This window comes from Sorex fumeus, unplaced genomic scaffold, assembly GCF_029834395.1.
Source record: "Sorex fumeus unplaced genomic scaffold, SorFum_2.1 ptg000098l, whole genome shotgun sequence".
Classification (NCBI taxonomy): domain Eukaryota; kingdom Metazoa; phylum Chordata; class Mammalia; order Eulipotyphla; family Soricidae; genus Sorex; species Sorex fumeus.
In genome coordinates, this window is record NW_026606155.1 from 20,614,831 (window position 1) to 20,631,615 (window position 16,785).

Consider the following 16,785-nt stretch of genomic DNA (forward strand, 5'->3'; position numbering starts at 1 on the left):
AATCTTCAGTGCTGACACAAGGAAGTCTGTAATTCTGAGACTGCTGGATAGCCCCACAGATGAACACTAGCTCTCACCATTACATTCAATCCCTTCCTATGCATCACTGGACATAGTTTGGAAAAAGTTAACAAGAATCCTATAGAACAAGATTTTTTTTTTGGTCTGAGTCACACCTGGAGGTGTTCAGGAAAGCATGTGGTGCCAGAACCAAACCCTGGGCTCCCACATGCTAAACATGTGCTCCAGCAATGCGAAGCACTTTTTTAGAAACACATTAACAATTTCTGAGGATAACAGAGACACTTATGAAGAGACTCTGGAATAGTACTCAGTCCCCAACAAGACAAACACTTAGGCACTCATTTGAAAGTATCCATAGAGGGCCACTGCTACTTGCCCTCTCCTGGCAGGAAGACCATGCGAAGGCCCCATACTTCTCATTTTGGTGGCGAACTTTTCTTTGGCTCTTGTATGGGGACCACATTCTGCTCCACAGTTTGGGAGGCGCACAGGACCAGGGATCAAACCCGATCTACCGCACACAGACAGGTGCTCAGCCCACTGAGCACCGGCAACTTATGACAGTTCCCAACAGCTAATCACTACTATGTATTACTGTATCACTGTCATCCTGTTGTTCATCGATTTCCTCGAGCAGGCACCAGTAACGTCTCCTTCGTCCTAGCTCTGAGATTTTAGAAAGTGCCACATTCAAGGCTCTTTCAGGGTCAGGAGAATAAGACCCATCATTGTTACTGGTTTTTGGCATACTAAATACACCACAGGGAGTTTGCCAGACTCTGCCGTGTGGGCAGGATACTTTCAGTAGCTTGCCAGGTTCTCCAGAGTAAGAACTAGATAATAAAATGTCGCATTCAGGAGCTGGGTTTTAAAGTCTCTGGGTCTTGGCCATTGATGAGATTACACGGCGCCAGGGGCAGTTGGTGGGTGTAACGCCTACATACTGGAAGATGGGGGATCTAGGTGGAGGAAGCCCAGTCCCGATCAGAGCAGGCTTGGAGATCTAAGCTCTGGGTTCCTCTGCCAGTTCCTTCATGCATGAGGCTCATCCGAACGTGTGGAAAGTGGTCTTAAGCATGGTTGTAGCTGGAACCGGAGGTCTTCAGCTGCCAGAGCTCTGCTCGGGGCGGGGAGGGAAACTCAACCCGCCCTCCTCCAAGGGGTCCCAGTGAGGACAGCCAGGCGTGGAGGCTGTATGACTTCTATGTAGCTCCACAATTCTGTCATATGAAAAACTAGAGACTTGCTCACTTTGGTGCAAAGTATAATTCACAAGGCTGTGGCATACAATGACAATGACAGTGGCATATACACTGCTTATGAGTTTGTGTTTTGCAGGTGGCTTAGAAGCTTAAAGCCAGGATTAAGTGGCCAGACAGATAGTACAATGGGTGGAGCACCTGCCTTGCATGAGGCTGACCTGGATTTAGTCCCTGGCACCCCATATGGTCCCCCGAATCCATCAGGAGTGATCCCTAAGTGCAGAGCCAGGAGTAAGCCCTGAGTACTAACATGTGAGACACCCCCCCTTCCACACACACTCTCACACACAAAGTCAGAAATGATCCCTAAGCACAGCAGGGTGTGACCCAAAAACTCTGTGTGTGCGTATGTGTGTGTGTGTGTATGTGTGTGTACACATAAAATTCAGCCAAACTAATTTCACCTATTTCTATTTCTGGTATTTTTTCATTATTGAAAAATTTCTATCTATAGCTTATGTTCTATTTCTATTGAACAGTTTGTACAAACCAAGTAAGAAACTGACATATCCAAATGCAGATTGTAAACTTCTTCAGAGTTACTTTAGACTGAGCCCAGAGATAGCATAGGGGTTAAAGCGCTTGTCTTGCATTCAGCTGACCCTTTTCAATCCCTAGCACTGCATAATTGTCCCCTGAACACTGGCCAGGTATAACCCCTGAACAGATCTGGACTTAGGTCTGGTACAAACCCCACTCCCACCAGCACCCCACAAAGGTTACTACTTTAAAATGAAACTATCTTTCTGCCTCTAACTGCAGTGCAGGCCAGAGCTATGCAAGCAAGGCCTATAACTGAGTTTGATTACTGCACTGCATGGTCACCCCATCCTTTGCACTCCAGCTGTGACCCTAGTGCCCCCAGGCATTGCCAAATGTGGCCCAGGTTAAACAAATAAAATGTAGTCTTGTTAACATGTTCAAAATGCATGCATGAAAAAACATGGGTATGATAACAAAAATTCTATTCCTATAATACTTTACAAAATATATAAAATCACAATGTATCAAAACACTGACAATGAACCCACGAACTGATTAGCAGGGCATAGGACAAACAAGTTTGGCAGCTCCACTTTGATCAACAGAAGATAACAAATGCCCCAGATACCCTTCCATCGGGGATTTAATAACAGGATTACAGTGCAGGTGGGTCCACGTCAGCTACTTAAGAGAGCCGTGTGCTTTACAACTAACATATGAGGCAACAACTAGCAAAAGTCAGTCAAACTGTTCTTATAGAGAAAGGTAAAGAAAAGTATTAAGTCTCAAGGAATTAGGAAGATTCTTAATACTCCAAACAGAGTTTGGGGAAAGGAAAAAAAAAAACAAAAACTTGGTGGCCTTTAATCAAAAGAGCATAAACAGAAAAAAGGGAGACTGGGAGGTTCTAGAAATTGCCTGAATAATGAAATGATAACATGAACGGATGCTAATTTCCAACGCATGTTAGTTATCCTAAAAAGGAAACTGATGGAACACACTGAATGTTATGACAAGCAGACCAAAAGGATCTGGCTGGAGCTAGAGGCAGGACTACTGACTTCTGTTTTGTGACCCACCTTTGACATTCTGGCTTCAATCATATTTAAAGAAAGTTTCTCAGCAAGTTTGAGCAGATCCTCAGTTACTCAAACTTCAGAAAACACTCATGAACCATGTTCCTTTAAGAGAGAACTTAGCAACTTGCTGAGGGGCTTAGAGGCAGGAACTCTAGGGGAGGGAGGAGAATTCAAATCCCAGCAGCAGGTGTTCACTGTGCTCTCCACTCAGTCACTCAGGGGCAATGGCCACCCTTTGTCATTTAAAGAAGTCAATCCTACTAAACCAATAGCATTAGCAGTACCAATTTTGTGCGCCTATTAAGTGGCACACTTAATGAGAAATTAGATTATCTCATTTTTTTCCTGTCTAAAAGCTAGGCATTACCTCCACTTCTGCAATAAAGAAATAGGTTAGCAAAGTCTAACCCGTTCATGGGCTGAAGCACATGCTTTGCATGCAGGAGAGCTCTGGGTTCGACCCGGCACGGCAGTCACCCACCCCAAGAATCACCTGGTGTGCCCTAGAAACACACAAACAAACCCAAAAAAAGTGCCAAAGAGCACTTCAGTGGGTTGAATTGAATGTTCTACATGCAGGTAGTTTGGATTTGATCTCTGGTACCTCACATGATCCCCTGGGAACCACCCACAAGGACTGACCCCCAAGCAACAAGCTGAGAATAGCCCCCTGCATTCTGCTGTGCATGGACTCAAAACAAAACTAGAAGAGAAAAACAGAGAGGCCAGAGAGACACTGCTGGAATTAAAGCACTTGCCTCCATAAAATGGACCCTGGTTTAATCCCCAGCACCACATAGGGTCCCCTGAGCACTGCCAGTCAATTCTGAGCACAGAGCTACGAGCAGCCCCTGAGCCCTGCTGTGTGAAGCCCAAACACCCCACCCCCCAAAATGAAAGGGTCAAAAGCCAATCAAATTATACATACCACATTAATACGGGGGAAAGACAGAATTCTCTTAATACAGACAAAGCATTTAACAAAATTCACCACCCTTGCATTATAAACAAACTTTCTCAACACGAAAAACCCACAGTTCACATCACACTGACACTGCTGAAAACACAGAAAGATCCCCCTGAAGGTCAGAAACAAGACCAAGACACCTACTAGCATCTCTGCTATTCAACACTGCCCTGGAAGTTCACGTCGGAGCAATGAGGCAATTAGTCAAAGCAACCAGGGGAAGAAAGAAAGGGTCCTGAGGAATAGCGAAGGGCCCTGGAGCAAGAGGCTGAGTTCTGGTGTCTCCCACTCTGCCCCACCGCTGCAGCAGAGGGGGGCCGGCGGGGGTGGGGGGGGGGGAAGTAGCCCAGAAGGTATGTGACCTCAGCAAGCTCTGAGGCTGGAAAGACGTTCAGGCCAGAGTGAGAGGACAGGAGGGAAGTCACTCCAGTGCAATCCCCCACACCACACCACAGACGGTCCCCTGGACACGGCCAGGGGTCACTCCTGAGTACAGAGCCAGAAATAGCTCCTGACCACCATCCAATCCCCTCCCACACTCCACACCAAAAAACAAAAGGTTCACCAGCACCACAGCCAACAAGTTCAGCCTCTGGCAAGCGTATGCACAAACACTGCGGCAACCTGGGAGGGCACCAAGAGGGCGAGCTCTGGCGCAGGACAGCACCCCAACTATAGAAACACAAAGCTCGGGGAGCACTGCGACCGGTTGGGCCACCCCAAAGAGCACCCCGGTAAAAACATGTGCCCCACAGCCAGGCATGTGCCACCCAGTTCTGGTAACAACACAGCACCACCAGCACCAGCAGCAGAGGAAAGAGGAGTGGGAGATAAATCAAAATTCCTTTAAGAAATAGGGCTGGAGCAATAGTATAGTGGGTAGGGCACTTGCCTGGCATGCGGCCAACCCAGGTTCAATCCTCAGCTTCCCATATGATCCCCAAAGTGCTGCCAGGCATGATTCCTGAGTACAGAACCAGCAGAAACCCCTGGGTGTCACCAATTTTTTTTTATTTAAAAAAAAAATTTAAGAAATAAAGAAGTATCTGGCAGGAAGGAAAGAAGTCTGATTATCTTTATTCTCAGATGGCATGATCTTATACATAGACAGTTCTAGAGAACCTAAACATGTACACACACTAGAAATGAGTTGGGGCAGGCTCCATGATACAATATACAAAAATCAATTCTAGATTGGGCGGGGGGTGGTGGTGGTGGGAAGGATACTGAGATCATTGGTGGTGGAGAAAGGGCACTGGTGAGAGGGATGGGTGTTCGATCATTGTATAACTGAAACCCAAGCACAAAAATTTGTAAGTCTCCAACTCTACCTCATGGTGTTTCACTAATAAAAATTTTTAAAAAAATTTAACTTCCTAAAAATGAAAAACAAATAAAACTAAGAATTTTGACTTTAAAAAAAATCAATTCTATTTCTATATACCATAACCCAAGTCACGTGGAATTCCAAGGAACGCTTAATAGCAAAAATTAATCTGACAAGAAACAAAGAGGAGGGGCTGGAGTGATAGCACAGCGGGTAGGGCGTTTGCCTTGCACGCGGCCGACCCGGGTTCAATTCCCAGCATCCCATATGGTCCCCTGAGCACCGCCAGGAGTAATTCCTGAGTGCAGAGCCAGGAGTAACCCCTGTGCATTGCCAGGTGTGATCCAAAAAGAAAAAAAAAAAAAAACAAAGAGGATTAACACTTCCCACTCTTAAAACTAAGTACAAAGATGTAACAAACAAAACAGCAAGGTTGGGGCCTGGAGACCACACAGGGATTAAAGTGCATGCCATACAAGTCTGACCCAGTCCTTCATGGGGACCCAAGCATGTCCATGTGTGGCCCTGGAGGTCCCAAGCCTCACTGGGGTGACCAGAGTGGTCCCTGGCACCAGAAAATCCTCATTCCCTGGCACTGAGCCATTCGACCTCTTTGGCCAAGGGTCACCTGGAGACACACACACACACACACACACACACACACACACACACACTGGTCTAAGAATAAATACACAGATCAGTGAAATATTAAGAGTCCATAGATATACCCATACATCTATGGTCAACTGATTTTTAACAATAATAAAAATGATTGTTTTTGTTTCTTTGTTTCTGGGTCACACTCAGCTGTGCTCAGGACTTACTTCTGGCTCTGCACTGGAAATCACTCCTGGCAGGGCTCAGAGGACCATATGCAATGTCAGGGATCAAACCTGGGTCAGCTGCAAGTAAGGTAAATGTCCTACCCACTGTACAATAGCTTTGGTCTCAGTAAAAGTAAAAACTTTTTAGTAAGAATTCTCTTCAATTTAGCATGCTAAGTAACAATATGCAATAATGCCTCACACTACATTAAAAAATAGTGGCTCAAAATGGGTCAAAGACCATGAGACTATAAAAGCTCAAACTATAAAATTCTTAGAAGAAATCCTTAGGAGAAATCATAGGGAATCATACATCGGGTCTAACAATAGTTTCTTGGGGCTGGAGCGATAGCACAGCAGGTACGGCGTTTGCCTTGCACACGGCTGACCCAGGTTCGATTCCCAGCATCCCATATGGTCCCCTGAGCACCGCCAGGAGTAACTCCTGAGTGCAGAGCCAAGAGGAACCCCTGTGCATTGCCAGGTGTGACCCAAAAAGCAAAAAAAAAAAGTTTCTTAGATAAAACATCAAAACATAAGCAGGAAAAGAAAACAAAAGGCATCAAATAAAAACCTTTGTTCATAAAAAAAATATATGTCATATTGAAGAAAAAACAAACTGAAAAATAGAAAAAACGTATTTAGAAACCAAAGTCCTATTAAGGGTTTCGTGTTCAGAATGGATAAAGAATTCTTGCAACTCAAAAAATAAATAAATAAACAATCCAATTAAAACTGAGGCATAGACCTTAGACCCGGATTTCTGCAAAGAAAATACACAATCAACACATATAAGAAGCACAAATGTCACTGGTTCTTGTTGCAGAAATGTGGGGGCGGACCCAAAACAAAACAAAGGAAATGTGGAAACAAATAGAAACCACAATAGATAGTTTCCATTAGTAAACCTGTAATGGAAACTAACAATTGTTACTTGAAATGCAGAGAAACTGACAGACCTTACTGGTAAGAAAGTGAAAAAGTGAAATTGTACACTATGGAAAACCCTTGCCCCAAGTTCTACTGCAAGTTAAATACAAGAACCTGAAACCTTGTAGGAACTCCTTCCCCAGATATATACCCCAAAGAACTGAAAACAAATATTCAAATCCAAGTTCATCTAAGAATGCCCACAGTATCACAACTGACAAAGGCCAAAAGGCAGAAACAACTCTGTCACCTGATGGATGCATATACGTAATGTCCACACCAGGAACAGTACTACTCAAGCACAGAAAGAAGGCGGCAGATTTGTGCTCCAACATGGACAAACCTTAAAGACATTAGGCTGAGTGGATCACGATCACGATCATCCAATCACAATCATCCTGTTGTTCGTTGACTGCCTCGAGCAGGCACCAGTAACATCTCCTTCGTCCTAGCCCTGAGATTCTAAGAAGTGCCATATTCAAGGTTCTTTCAGGGTTAGGAGAATGAGACCCATCATTGTTACTGGTATTTGGCATATTGGGGACACCATGGGGAGTTTGCCAGACTCTGCCATGTGGGCAAGGTTACATTCGGTAGCCTGCCAGATTGTCCAAAGCAAGAACGAGATAATAAGATGTCACGTGGCCTCAACAGTGCTGAGTGGAAGAAAACAAAAAAGGGGCCAGAGTGTACAAGCCTGTTTCCACCCAACACTTAGAAAAGGCAGATCCACAGAGCACAGGGGGAGTGGGGAGTGGCCACTCAGCAGGTGCTGGTTTTGGGGGGCAGGCGGGAGCCAGCACTAACAAACATGCTAGATGCCGGGAGCTGTGCTCCTGCACAGCTAGAGCAGTCAATGCTGCTGTCTGCATTTTACCACAGTGATTAAAATAGCAATAAACACATACACGGAATTATTTTAAAAACTCAAAGCGGGGGTCCACAGAGAAAATACAGCGGGTAGGGCCTTTGCCTTACATGCTGTCAAGCCAGGTTCAATACCATATGGTCTGCCGAGCCTGCCAGGAATGATTCTTGAGTGCAGAGCCAGAGAGTAACCCCTGCACTGGAGAGGCAGTACAGTGGGCAGGGCATTTGCCTTACATGCAGTCAACCTGTGTTCAATTCCCAATATCCCATATGGTTCCCTTGCCAGGAGTGATTTCTGAGTGCAGAGCCAGGAGTAACCCCTGAGCACTGCCAGGTGTGACCCCAAAAGCAAAAAAACCCCAGGGAGTAACCCCTGCACACTGCCAGATGTGACCCAAAAATTCCAAGAGAAAAATTTCTAAATAGGCAGAACAAATACAAGGCTAGAGGATAGTGAAAAGCATGCCCTGCGCATCTGAGGCCCAGGGCTCAATCCCCAGCACTACACGGCCCCTGAAGCCCAGCCAGGAGTGTTCCTCCACGACAGTAATGAAAAGTTAAACATAAAGCCTGAAGAAATCCTAAACAGTACTTTCAAGTCTAACAATGGTCCTTTCCAGATCTGCTTCTGGTACCCTTTGCTTTGAGACCAAACTATTTGAGGCCTGGCCAGGCCTGCCTTCTGTGGGAAAGTCATACCTACCTCCAATTACTCGAATATTGTTGTCCTTTGTCAAGATCGCCTCAGCATGGAACACCAAAACTGGAATTCTCCTGCAGCCTCCAGTCCACATGATACACGGATGATCCCTACAAACGAAACAAAGGGCTTGATTAGGCACTGTTCCAGCACTCGGCTGAGAGCTGAAGCAGGGAGCTGGGCTGTGCTGCTTAGAAGTCCATGGGGGTTGTGGGGAACCCCTGGTCTCCAGGTGAGCCACATGCCTTACTTCAGACCTACCGCACCCGTGTTGCAGAGGTGGGCGCCAAGGGTGGAGAGCAGTCCGAGTCCCCGGAGCAGTCAGGGAACAGCGGGCCCCTGTCAGGAGACAGTTGCAGGCCCTCTGAGAGGGAAGTGCGTCCTCTCTCCCCGCTAGCAGCCTCGACACCAGCCTGTCCTGCCCTGACAGTGTAGAGAATGCCGGTCTAGCAGCCAACCAGCAGTTTGGTGACCGAGAGCAGAGAGCTGCGGCTGTCAGTAAAGGAGGAAGTCATGGGAGCCTAAGAGAGGGGATGAGAAAAGTGAATCTTGTATGGCACACAGAGTGGTGGAATCACGTGGTTCCTATATTATGGTCTTTTTTAAAAAAAATCCCTTCATAATTCAAGATGACTTAATGGCTTATGTCCAGTTTCCCAGCACATATCAGGAATCCTAAGGAGTACATTTGCGACAACCGATGTGCTCCTTTTCACTCTGTGCTGCCTTCTCTTTTTTTTACCATCCTCTTGGTCATTGGGCCACACCTGGCAGTGCTCAGGGCTTACTCCTGAGCTGTGCACTCCAGGATTACTCTTGGCAGTGCTGGGGCACCAAACTGGACACTGGGCTACCTGGGTCAGCTGCATGCAAGGCAAGCGCGCCACCGGCTATGTTGTCTCTCCAGCCTGGCAGAGCCTTGTCAGGTCTGGAAACCTGGTGCAATAGAAAGGCCCACAATTCAAACACATATTTTAAAGAAAGCCTGTACTAAATGTAACAGCAAAGAGCTTCCTCCACAAATCAGGTTCTCTGTTATCTTTCCCTAGTCTAGGGAAATCTCAGTTCAGTCTTAGATGGACATTTACTTCACAGATTAAAAAAACCTTCACCTTTCTTAGTGAGAGAGGTAGACAGGGAAAAGAATGGAAAGAAAATCCCTACTACATGTCAACAAAACTATGCTTTCAGCTGATGTCCCCTATTCCTCTTATTCACACTACAAAGTGAAGAAAACAGACTCTCAAAAGGATTAAAGACCATGGGATTAGAGCCATACACAGCACATGGCTTCCGTATGGCCAACCTGGGTTCAATCCCCAGCACCACATATGGTCCCCCAAGCCCTGCCAGGAGTGATACCTAAGCACAGAATCAGGACTAAACTCTGAGTTCTGCCGGATGTACCGCCTCCGTAAAATAAAAGACAATCTGTCCAAACTCCATAGGCAGGTTGAGTAAAGAAGAAGGGACTCAAATCAAGTGTGCCTGCAGTTCCTTCTACCCTCCCTGGCCCTAGTCACATCCCAGTAACGTTTTGTAAATGAACTTCCTTACACTCAGCTCTTTAGGAACTGGGGCTAGGGCATTAACGCACATGAATTGCACACGGCCAACCAGGGTTCAACCCCCAATATCCCATATGGTCCCCGAAGCCCCATCAAGAATAATTCCTTAGTGCAGAGCCACAAGTAACCACTGAGCACCACTGGGTGTGGTCCCAAAACAAAAACCAACCAACAAACAAAAACACTCAGCAGTGTTTGGGACAGGACCTGGGATTTCAGGACACAAAGAAGACACTCCAATCCTCCCTGGATGCACTTCTTGGAAACTTAATCTAATCAGCTCCTTAAATCGGTCCCTTCAGCCAAGATTTAGTTGCTCACAAAATCTCATACTCTTTAACAACAAGCAAGCCACAAATCCCAGGCACAAATCAGACGGTCCCACCCAAGTTTCAAAAGATGAACACTTTGAGTGTACTGCCAAGCTACCAATTTTAGAAGCGAGGCAGCCTTCAGACTGGAGAGACAGACTTTTGACTGTCTCTGGTTTAAGTAAAGAATAGGAAGAACACTGTCCTCGTTCATTTCCTGTTTTCTAGAATTGGTATGTGGATACTTAATGTCTGTGCTTTCTGACTTGGGAAATTGTACCCATTTGTGGATATTTATAGGGCACTTTGGGCAAGAAAAAGATTTTTTTGTGGTCAGCTTTTTAAATCTTAAACACCTGTAAAATATGGGCATGGGGCTAGCTGGTTCCAGTGATTTCTTCCAACTTTTAATTTTTCCACTAGTTCTAAATCAGAAGAGAAAAAAATAAATAGGTGGCCTCAACTACAAAGTCTTGGACAGAAACTGTGGAAATTATCCAAAGGACAAAGTTCCTTGTCAATCCAGCATTAGCTCCCAACTAGCATCATTGTATTTTACCCAGGAGAAGACTTAGGAACACAATAGAAGCTGAGAAGAACCACAGCTCTGAGTATATGCCATCTGGACTTGGAAAGCCAGGTCCCAAGGAGAGAAATCTTTCCACTGACAATTAAGGAAAAGATAAAGGAGAAAGTAGACAAATCATTAGTCCCACAAAGTCAACTAAAACACACTTCAGTCAGATGCTAAAGAGTGGAGCTCCCACCAGGTGGAGCTAAAGAGAAAAAAATTCAAAATAAATAGGAAATGGGAAATTGGGACTTGAAATGTTCATACCAGATATTGATATATATTAAGAAAATAATCATTTTATAGGAGTGAAAGAACAAAGAATTTTCACTGATGATTAGTTGACCAGCTGGCCAGTTTTTATGGTTCTATTCATTGAAAGTCTATATGTTTGGGAACTTAAGAAGCAACCTCTTTGGCCAGAGTGATAGAACAGTGAGTGGGTAAAGCGTTTGCCTTGCCCACACTCAGTCAGGGTTTGATTCCCGCATCCCAAGTGATCCCCCAATCCTGACAGTAGTAATTCATGAGTGCAGAGATACAAGTAACCCCTGAACACCACCAGGTGTGACCCCAAAAAACAAAACAAAATAAGAAGCAATCTCTTTTTTTCATTGTTTTGGTTTGCTTGTTTTTAGACTACAGTCAGTAGTGCTCTGTGCATACTCCTGGCTCTGTGCTCAGGGATCACTCCTGGCGGGGCTCTAGGGATCCTATGTGGTGCATGGTATTGAACTCAGGCCAGCCCCTTGCAAGGCAAGCACCCTAGCCGCTATACATCTCCAAACTCAAGCAGCTCTCTCCTAAGGAACATGTACTCCCAGGAGCAAACCCAAAGTCCCTACACCTCCTCCCCGCTGCAAATGTCTTCTCCCACACTCGTGTCTATCCACTGAACCCCTCCCTCCAAGGCCCAGCTCACCCTGCCATCCCCTTCTTTCTCTGAACCCCTAGAGCACTCACTGTATTGTTAGCCCATGATCTTCCCATGTAAACACTAGCAAACTTTTTAACAAGATATAGTCAGGTTTTGTGAAAGTCATTTTCACAAATTCCTTTTCAAATTTTATATTTTAGTAACTATAGGAAACTTCAATTAAATTCTCTTATAGAAGTTTCCACATCTGGAGCTGAAGAGATAGTACAGTGGGTAGGAACTTGCCTTGTCCACAGCCAACCAAGGTTTGATCCCCAACATCCCACATGGTCCCCGGTTGACTGCTAGAAGTAGTTCCTAAATGCAGAGCCAGAAGTAACTCCTGAACACCTACACCAAAAAAAAAAAAATTCCATACCTATATGTAAATTTATATTTGGAATCTCCAAGCAAAATTATATAAAGAGTCTGTTTACTTTAATTTCTTAAATACTGGCAGGCAAACAAGGACTGTTTGGACTGATTCTAGTCCGAAGGTTGGGGATTATAAGGCCTTAATACTTTAATACTGCCAAGGGATTGGATCAAGCCTAACAGAAGTCCACAAATGTAGACATCTTTGCCACACTTGTAAGATGATTTTTGGTCTTCTAACTTCCAAAGTCTTAGAAATGTAAGACTACTGCCCTAGGTATGAACAAGATTGCCCTGGGCCAGAGCAATAGTACAGTGGGTAGGGCATTTGCCTTGCACACGAATGACCTGGGTTTAATCCCTGGCATCCCCTATGGTCTTCTGAGCACTGCCAGGAGTGAGTGCACTCTGAGTGCAGAGGGAGGAGTAATCCCTGAGCATGGCTGGATGTGATCCAAAAAAGCAAAAAAAAAAAAAAAAAAAAAAAAGAAGTACAAGATTGCCTTAAGATCCCTAAGTGTATGAAAACAACAGCCTGGTTGACAAGATATGAGCTATCGAATAAACAGTTATCAATCGATGGTCAGAGTCTGAAAGGACAAAAGCAAAAGGTCTGTGAATTTGGATAGGAGGGAGTGGGCTGCACCTTTAATCTTCACTAACTCGGACTAGAAATGTAGCATTTCTTAATTAGAAGTCAGACAACAAAGTACAATAATAGTATTAGCATTAGGGGCCAGAGCGAAAGCACAGCAGGTAGGGCGTTTGCCTTGCACGCTGCCGACCTGGATTCAATCCCCGGCATCCCATATGGTGCCCCAAGCACCGCCAGGAGCAATTCCTGAGTGCAGAGTCAGGAATAACCCCTGAGCATCGCTGGGTGTGACCCAAAAAGAAAAAAGAAAATAATAGTATTAGCATTATCTTTGCCTTGACTTTACACCATATTCAATATTTTTACTAATATTACAGCTGTCACTGACATCACTCACATTTATCACCGATTTTAAGTTTCAATGTATCTTCAGCCTGCCATTTAGATCACCTCTGCTCACAGCCTTCCTATCTAGATGAGGACCGCAGCTCTCCCCAGTCAATCACTGAGCTATCAAAGGCTAGCACCAGGGTCCAGACAGCTCTTTCTCAGTATTCCCTATTTCTAAGTTATCATCAGAGGCCACTCTGTATTGATAATCTCCTATGCACAGTGCAAAAAGTTTCAAGCAGCTATCATTAAAAAAATCAAAGTAAATATCCCCAAATTTTAAATCAGTGATCTTGCTGTTTAATGTGCTAATTTTAAAATCATACATTACTATATGACAAGTTTGGATTCTCTTCATTTTTATAACTGTATTCAGTGTAATAGGCCTTATTTGTAGATATGTATTTTAAGCTGGAGCTATAGCACAGCGGTAGGGCGTTTGCCTTGCACGCAGCCAATATGGCCGACCCGAGTTCGATTCCTCCGCCCCTCTCGGAGACCCCGGCAAGCTACCGAGAGTGTCTCGCCTGCACGGCAGAGCCTGGCAAGCTCCCCGTGACGTATTCGATATGCCAAACACAGTAACAACAAAGTCTCCAATGGAGACGTTACTGGGCCCGCTCGAGCAAATCGACGAACAACAGAAGGGCCTTTACCTTTACCTTTAGGTATTTTAAGCACCAAAAACCCTTATTCTGGTAAGGGATTCAAGGCACAAAAAAAAAAAAAAAATCATAAGAACCCATGATACAAGGAGCTATAAAGGAAAAAACCCTGCTTGGTTTATTGATCCAATGAGAGAATCAGCAACACTTTATTGAGTACCTATTGTATTAGCCTGAGCAGGCTGAAATGACTGTTTTTAACCAACCAAAATGATGATTTCACACCGTCCAATCCAATAACAGGCCCAACATATAAGCCCACTAATCATGAGTGAAAGAATGGCTGCACTGTGAAGACAGAAAGGTCACCGCCTGCAGGAGAAGTTAGGATTGATGAAGTGGTAAGAGGAGGCCAGCACACAGCAAGCAAGCAGGAGAAGACAACGTGACCAGAGGGAATTACCCACTTAACTATCCCGAATACAAATGACCCAGATACAGTGCAAGTCTTATTATTTTCTATGAAGTAACAGTGATGATAAGCCTTTCCCTGAAGCTTTATTAATACTTCATTTCTCCCCCAAATTACTTTAACATAATCTGCAACTTCATATTAATAAAACTACTTTAAAATCAAGATTAAAGCCAGAAATACTGCCTTATATTTATATGCCACATCTGTGTGCCTCATGTTCAAACGGCACTTTATAACTTACAAAATAATTTCACAGCCACGACTCTACTTGATCCGAGTCACATCCCTACAAAATTTATGGGGGATATCCCCATTCTCCAGGTTACATAGCATACACCCACCCAAGAAGACTCACAGAACCCCAGAACTAAACTTTAAGCTTGTCGAAATGAAACTGTCTCTTCACTCACTAGTTCTAAGTAATCACATTAAAGAAGGCAAAGTAGCAAAGCATCTCCAATCTAGGAAAAAGAGGTTTAAATCTCAACCTCCCATCTTAGAGCGTCAACCAAGAATCCATTAGGAGCAATACCAAGAGTTCATGCTCACGCCGGAGCCCAGAAATCAAGGCTATCTTAGTTCCGATTGTGACCGGGGACTGAACTTGAATAATTTAAGTTCTTGAATTAATTATAGAGATTATGGAGACTAAGACCAGCGTCAACAATTCCAAAGCGGGGGACATGGACATCAGGTAAGGCAAAAGATTCTATTTTCCCTCCTAGGCCAAAGAGTGGAAGGCAGGCTTGCTCTTACTTACTCTTGGCTTACCACCTCCTCATCCTCTGAGGATGATGCTGTTTCTTCCAGGTCCCGGGCCATCACGACTGGCATTTCCTTTAGGGCTTGTCATGCAGTCAGAAGACAGGGGCCTCAGAGACCTTTCCTTGCAGATTCACAGGATCAAACGATTTAGGTGGCACAGATTCCTGCAAGAAAGCCAAAGGGTCTCAACATAATGCAGTTATCCACTCCCTGGTTGCCGCTGATGATCTTCTACACAATAAAAATGAATCCTGACCAAAATGGTACCCAAGCTCTTAGAAGCTAGCCTCCCATCACAGAGCCTCTCACAGGCACACAAAGATCAATTTGTTTCTTTTCAAAAGCAGCTGAGTTCCCTATGCATTTGAAGATTGTAACTATATTCAAACATCTCTTTTTTCTTTTGCATAGGAACTCCAAGCACTCACCAAAAGAATACATTAACTAACTTTAAGTGTAAGGCAGTAGCTGGCTGCTTAAAACATAGCTTACTAGAAACCAAACAAAACAAAAATCAAGATTTTAGATCTCTGCAAATGCTTCTTTCAACTTTAACAGAAGCATGCTGGGTCTTCATTTCTCCACTAAAACAAACTGAACAACTGAACCAGAAGGGATATGAGCACACACACAGACACACACACACACACACACACACACACACACACACACACCTTTCTCAATCCAGGTCCTACTTGTTCCTTCCAAATTTCACTTACTAAAAATCACAAACTACAACCTGAATCTCAAACTGGCATTAAAATCAAGATCTTCCCAGTTTCTAACAAAGTACTCTTCCACGGGTGAAAAAGAACCTACGTTGGTAACGTCCTGAAGAAGGGAACAGAAACTACAGAGCAAATGAAAATCTCTGAGTGACCCCAACTCCATCCTTCAGAGATACCCATTCGAGGTCATCCTTCCCGATTCTTCTTTTTTTTTTTTTCTTTTCCCTCCCACTCTCTGCATTCATACAACTCGGAAGAGAGTAAGAAAACAGGACCAAAACGTCAGCGCAGGGGAAAAGCTTCCAAACGGGCATGAATGAGCGAGTGAACGATCTCAAGGCTGTTCCGCTCCGAGTCCCAGTGGGACGTCTCGATCATTTAAAAATAAACCAAAAATAATTTTTTTTTTCAAAAAGAACTCCTTCCCATTCCAATAAAACAAACACAACACCTCCAACTCAGGAAAGGATGCCCCCCACACCTTGTCCTGGGGCTGTCCGCAGAGGCGGGAAGAGACGGGGCGATGGTGAGGGGGGTGCGGGGGGGGGGGGAGAAGATTCAGGACCCTCCGCCCCCCGACCCCCCCCCTCGTCCCGCAGCCCCGCCCCGGCCCCCCGGCCCCGCGGGGTCCGCAGCTGCCGGCCGCCGGGAGGGCGGCGGAGCCAGGCGCGCCCGGAAGCCCGCGGCAGCTCCCGGGCTCCTGAGGGAAGCGCCCGGCCCGCGCCCGCGCTGCCCCGGGAGCGCCCGGGCCCGGGCTTTTACCTGTCTCATCTTCCCATGGCTTGGGGCGGGCGGGCGGGGACCGCGTTCTGCGCCTACCTCCCTCCTCCTTCCCCAGCCGGGCTCACGGCAGCCGCCGACGGCTGCTTCCCCCGTTACTACAACAACCAACAAGCAACCGCCCGCCGAGAGCCACTGCGCAGGCGCTCGCCGCCCCGCGGGCGCAGGCTGATGTCGTCACGGCCGCGCCGCGCGGGCGCCGGGCCCCGCTCTGGCCGCACGGGGCATCCCTGCTTTCCT

At 45.5% G+C, this 16,785-nt stretch overlaps 1 protein-coding gene across 9 annotated transcripts in view; it reads right to left on the minus strand.

The window, feature by feature from the left end:
- TTLL5 (tubulin tyrosine ligase like 5) overlaps positions 1–16,748 on the minus strand; it is a 286,995-nt gene extending 270,247 nt beyond the window's left edge. For 4 of the 9 annotated variants that reach the window (XM_056133744.1, XM_056133742.1, XM_056133743.1 and 1 more), the window contains exons 1-3: positions 16,528–16,745; positions 15,033–15,201; positions 8,470–8,576 (exon numbers count right to left, since the gene is read on the minus strand). In XM_056133744.1, the coding sequence (XP_055989719.1) occupies positions 8,470–8,576; positions 15,033–15,106 (181 nt within the window). In that variant the 5' untranslated portion in view covers positions 15,107–15,201; positions 16,528–16,745. Of the gene's footprint in view, positions 1–8,469; positions 8,577–15,032; positions 15,202–16,527 lie in introns of those variants that run through there. The other 5 variants (XM_056133747.1, XM_056133746.1, XM_056133740.1 and 2 more) reach the window with 3 other exon arrangements.
- Positions 16,749–16,785: the final 37 nt, after the last annotated feature.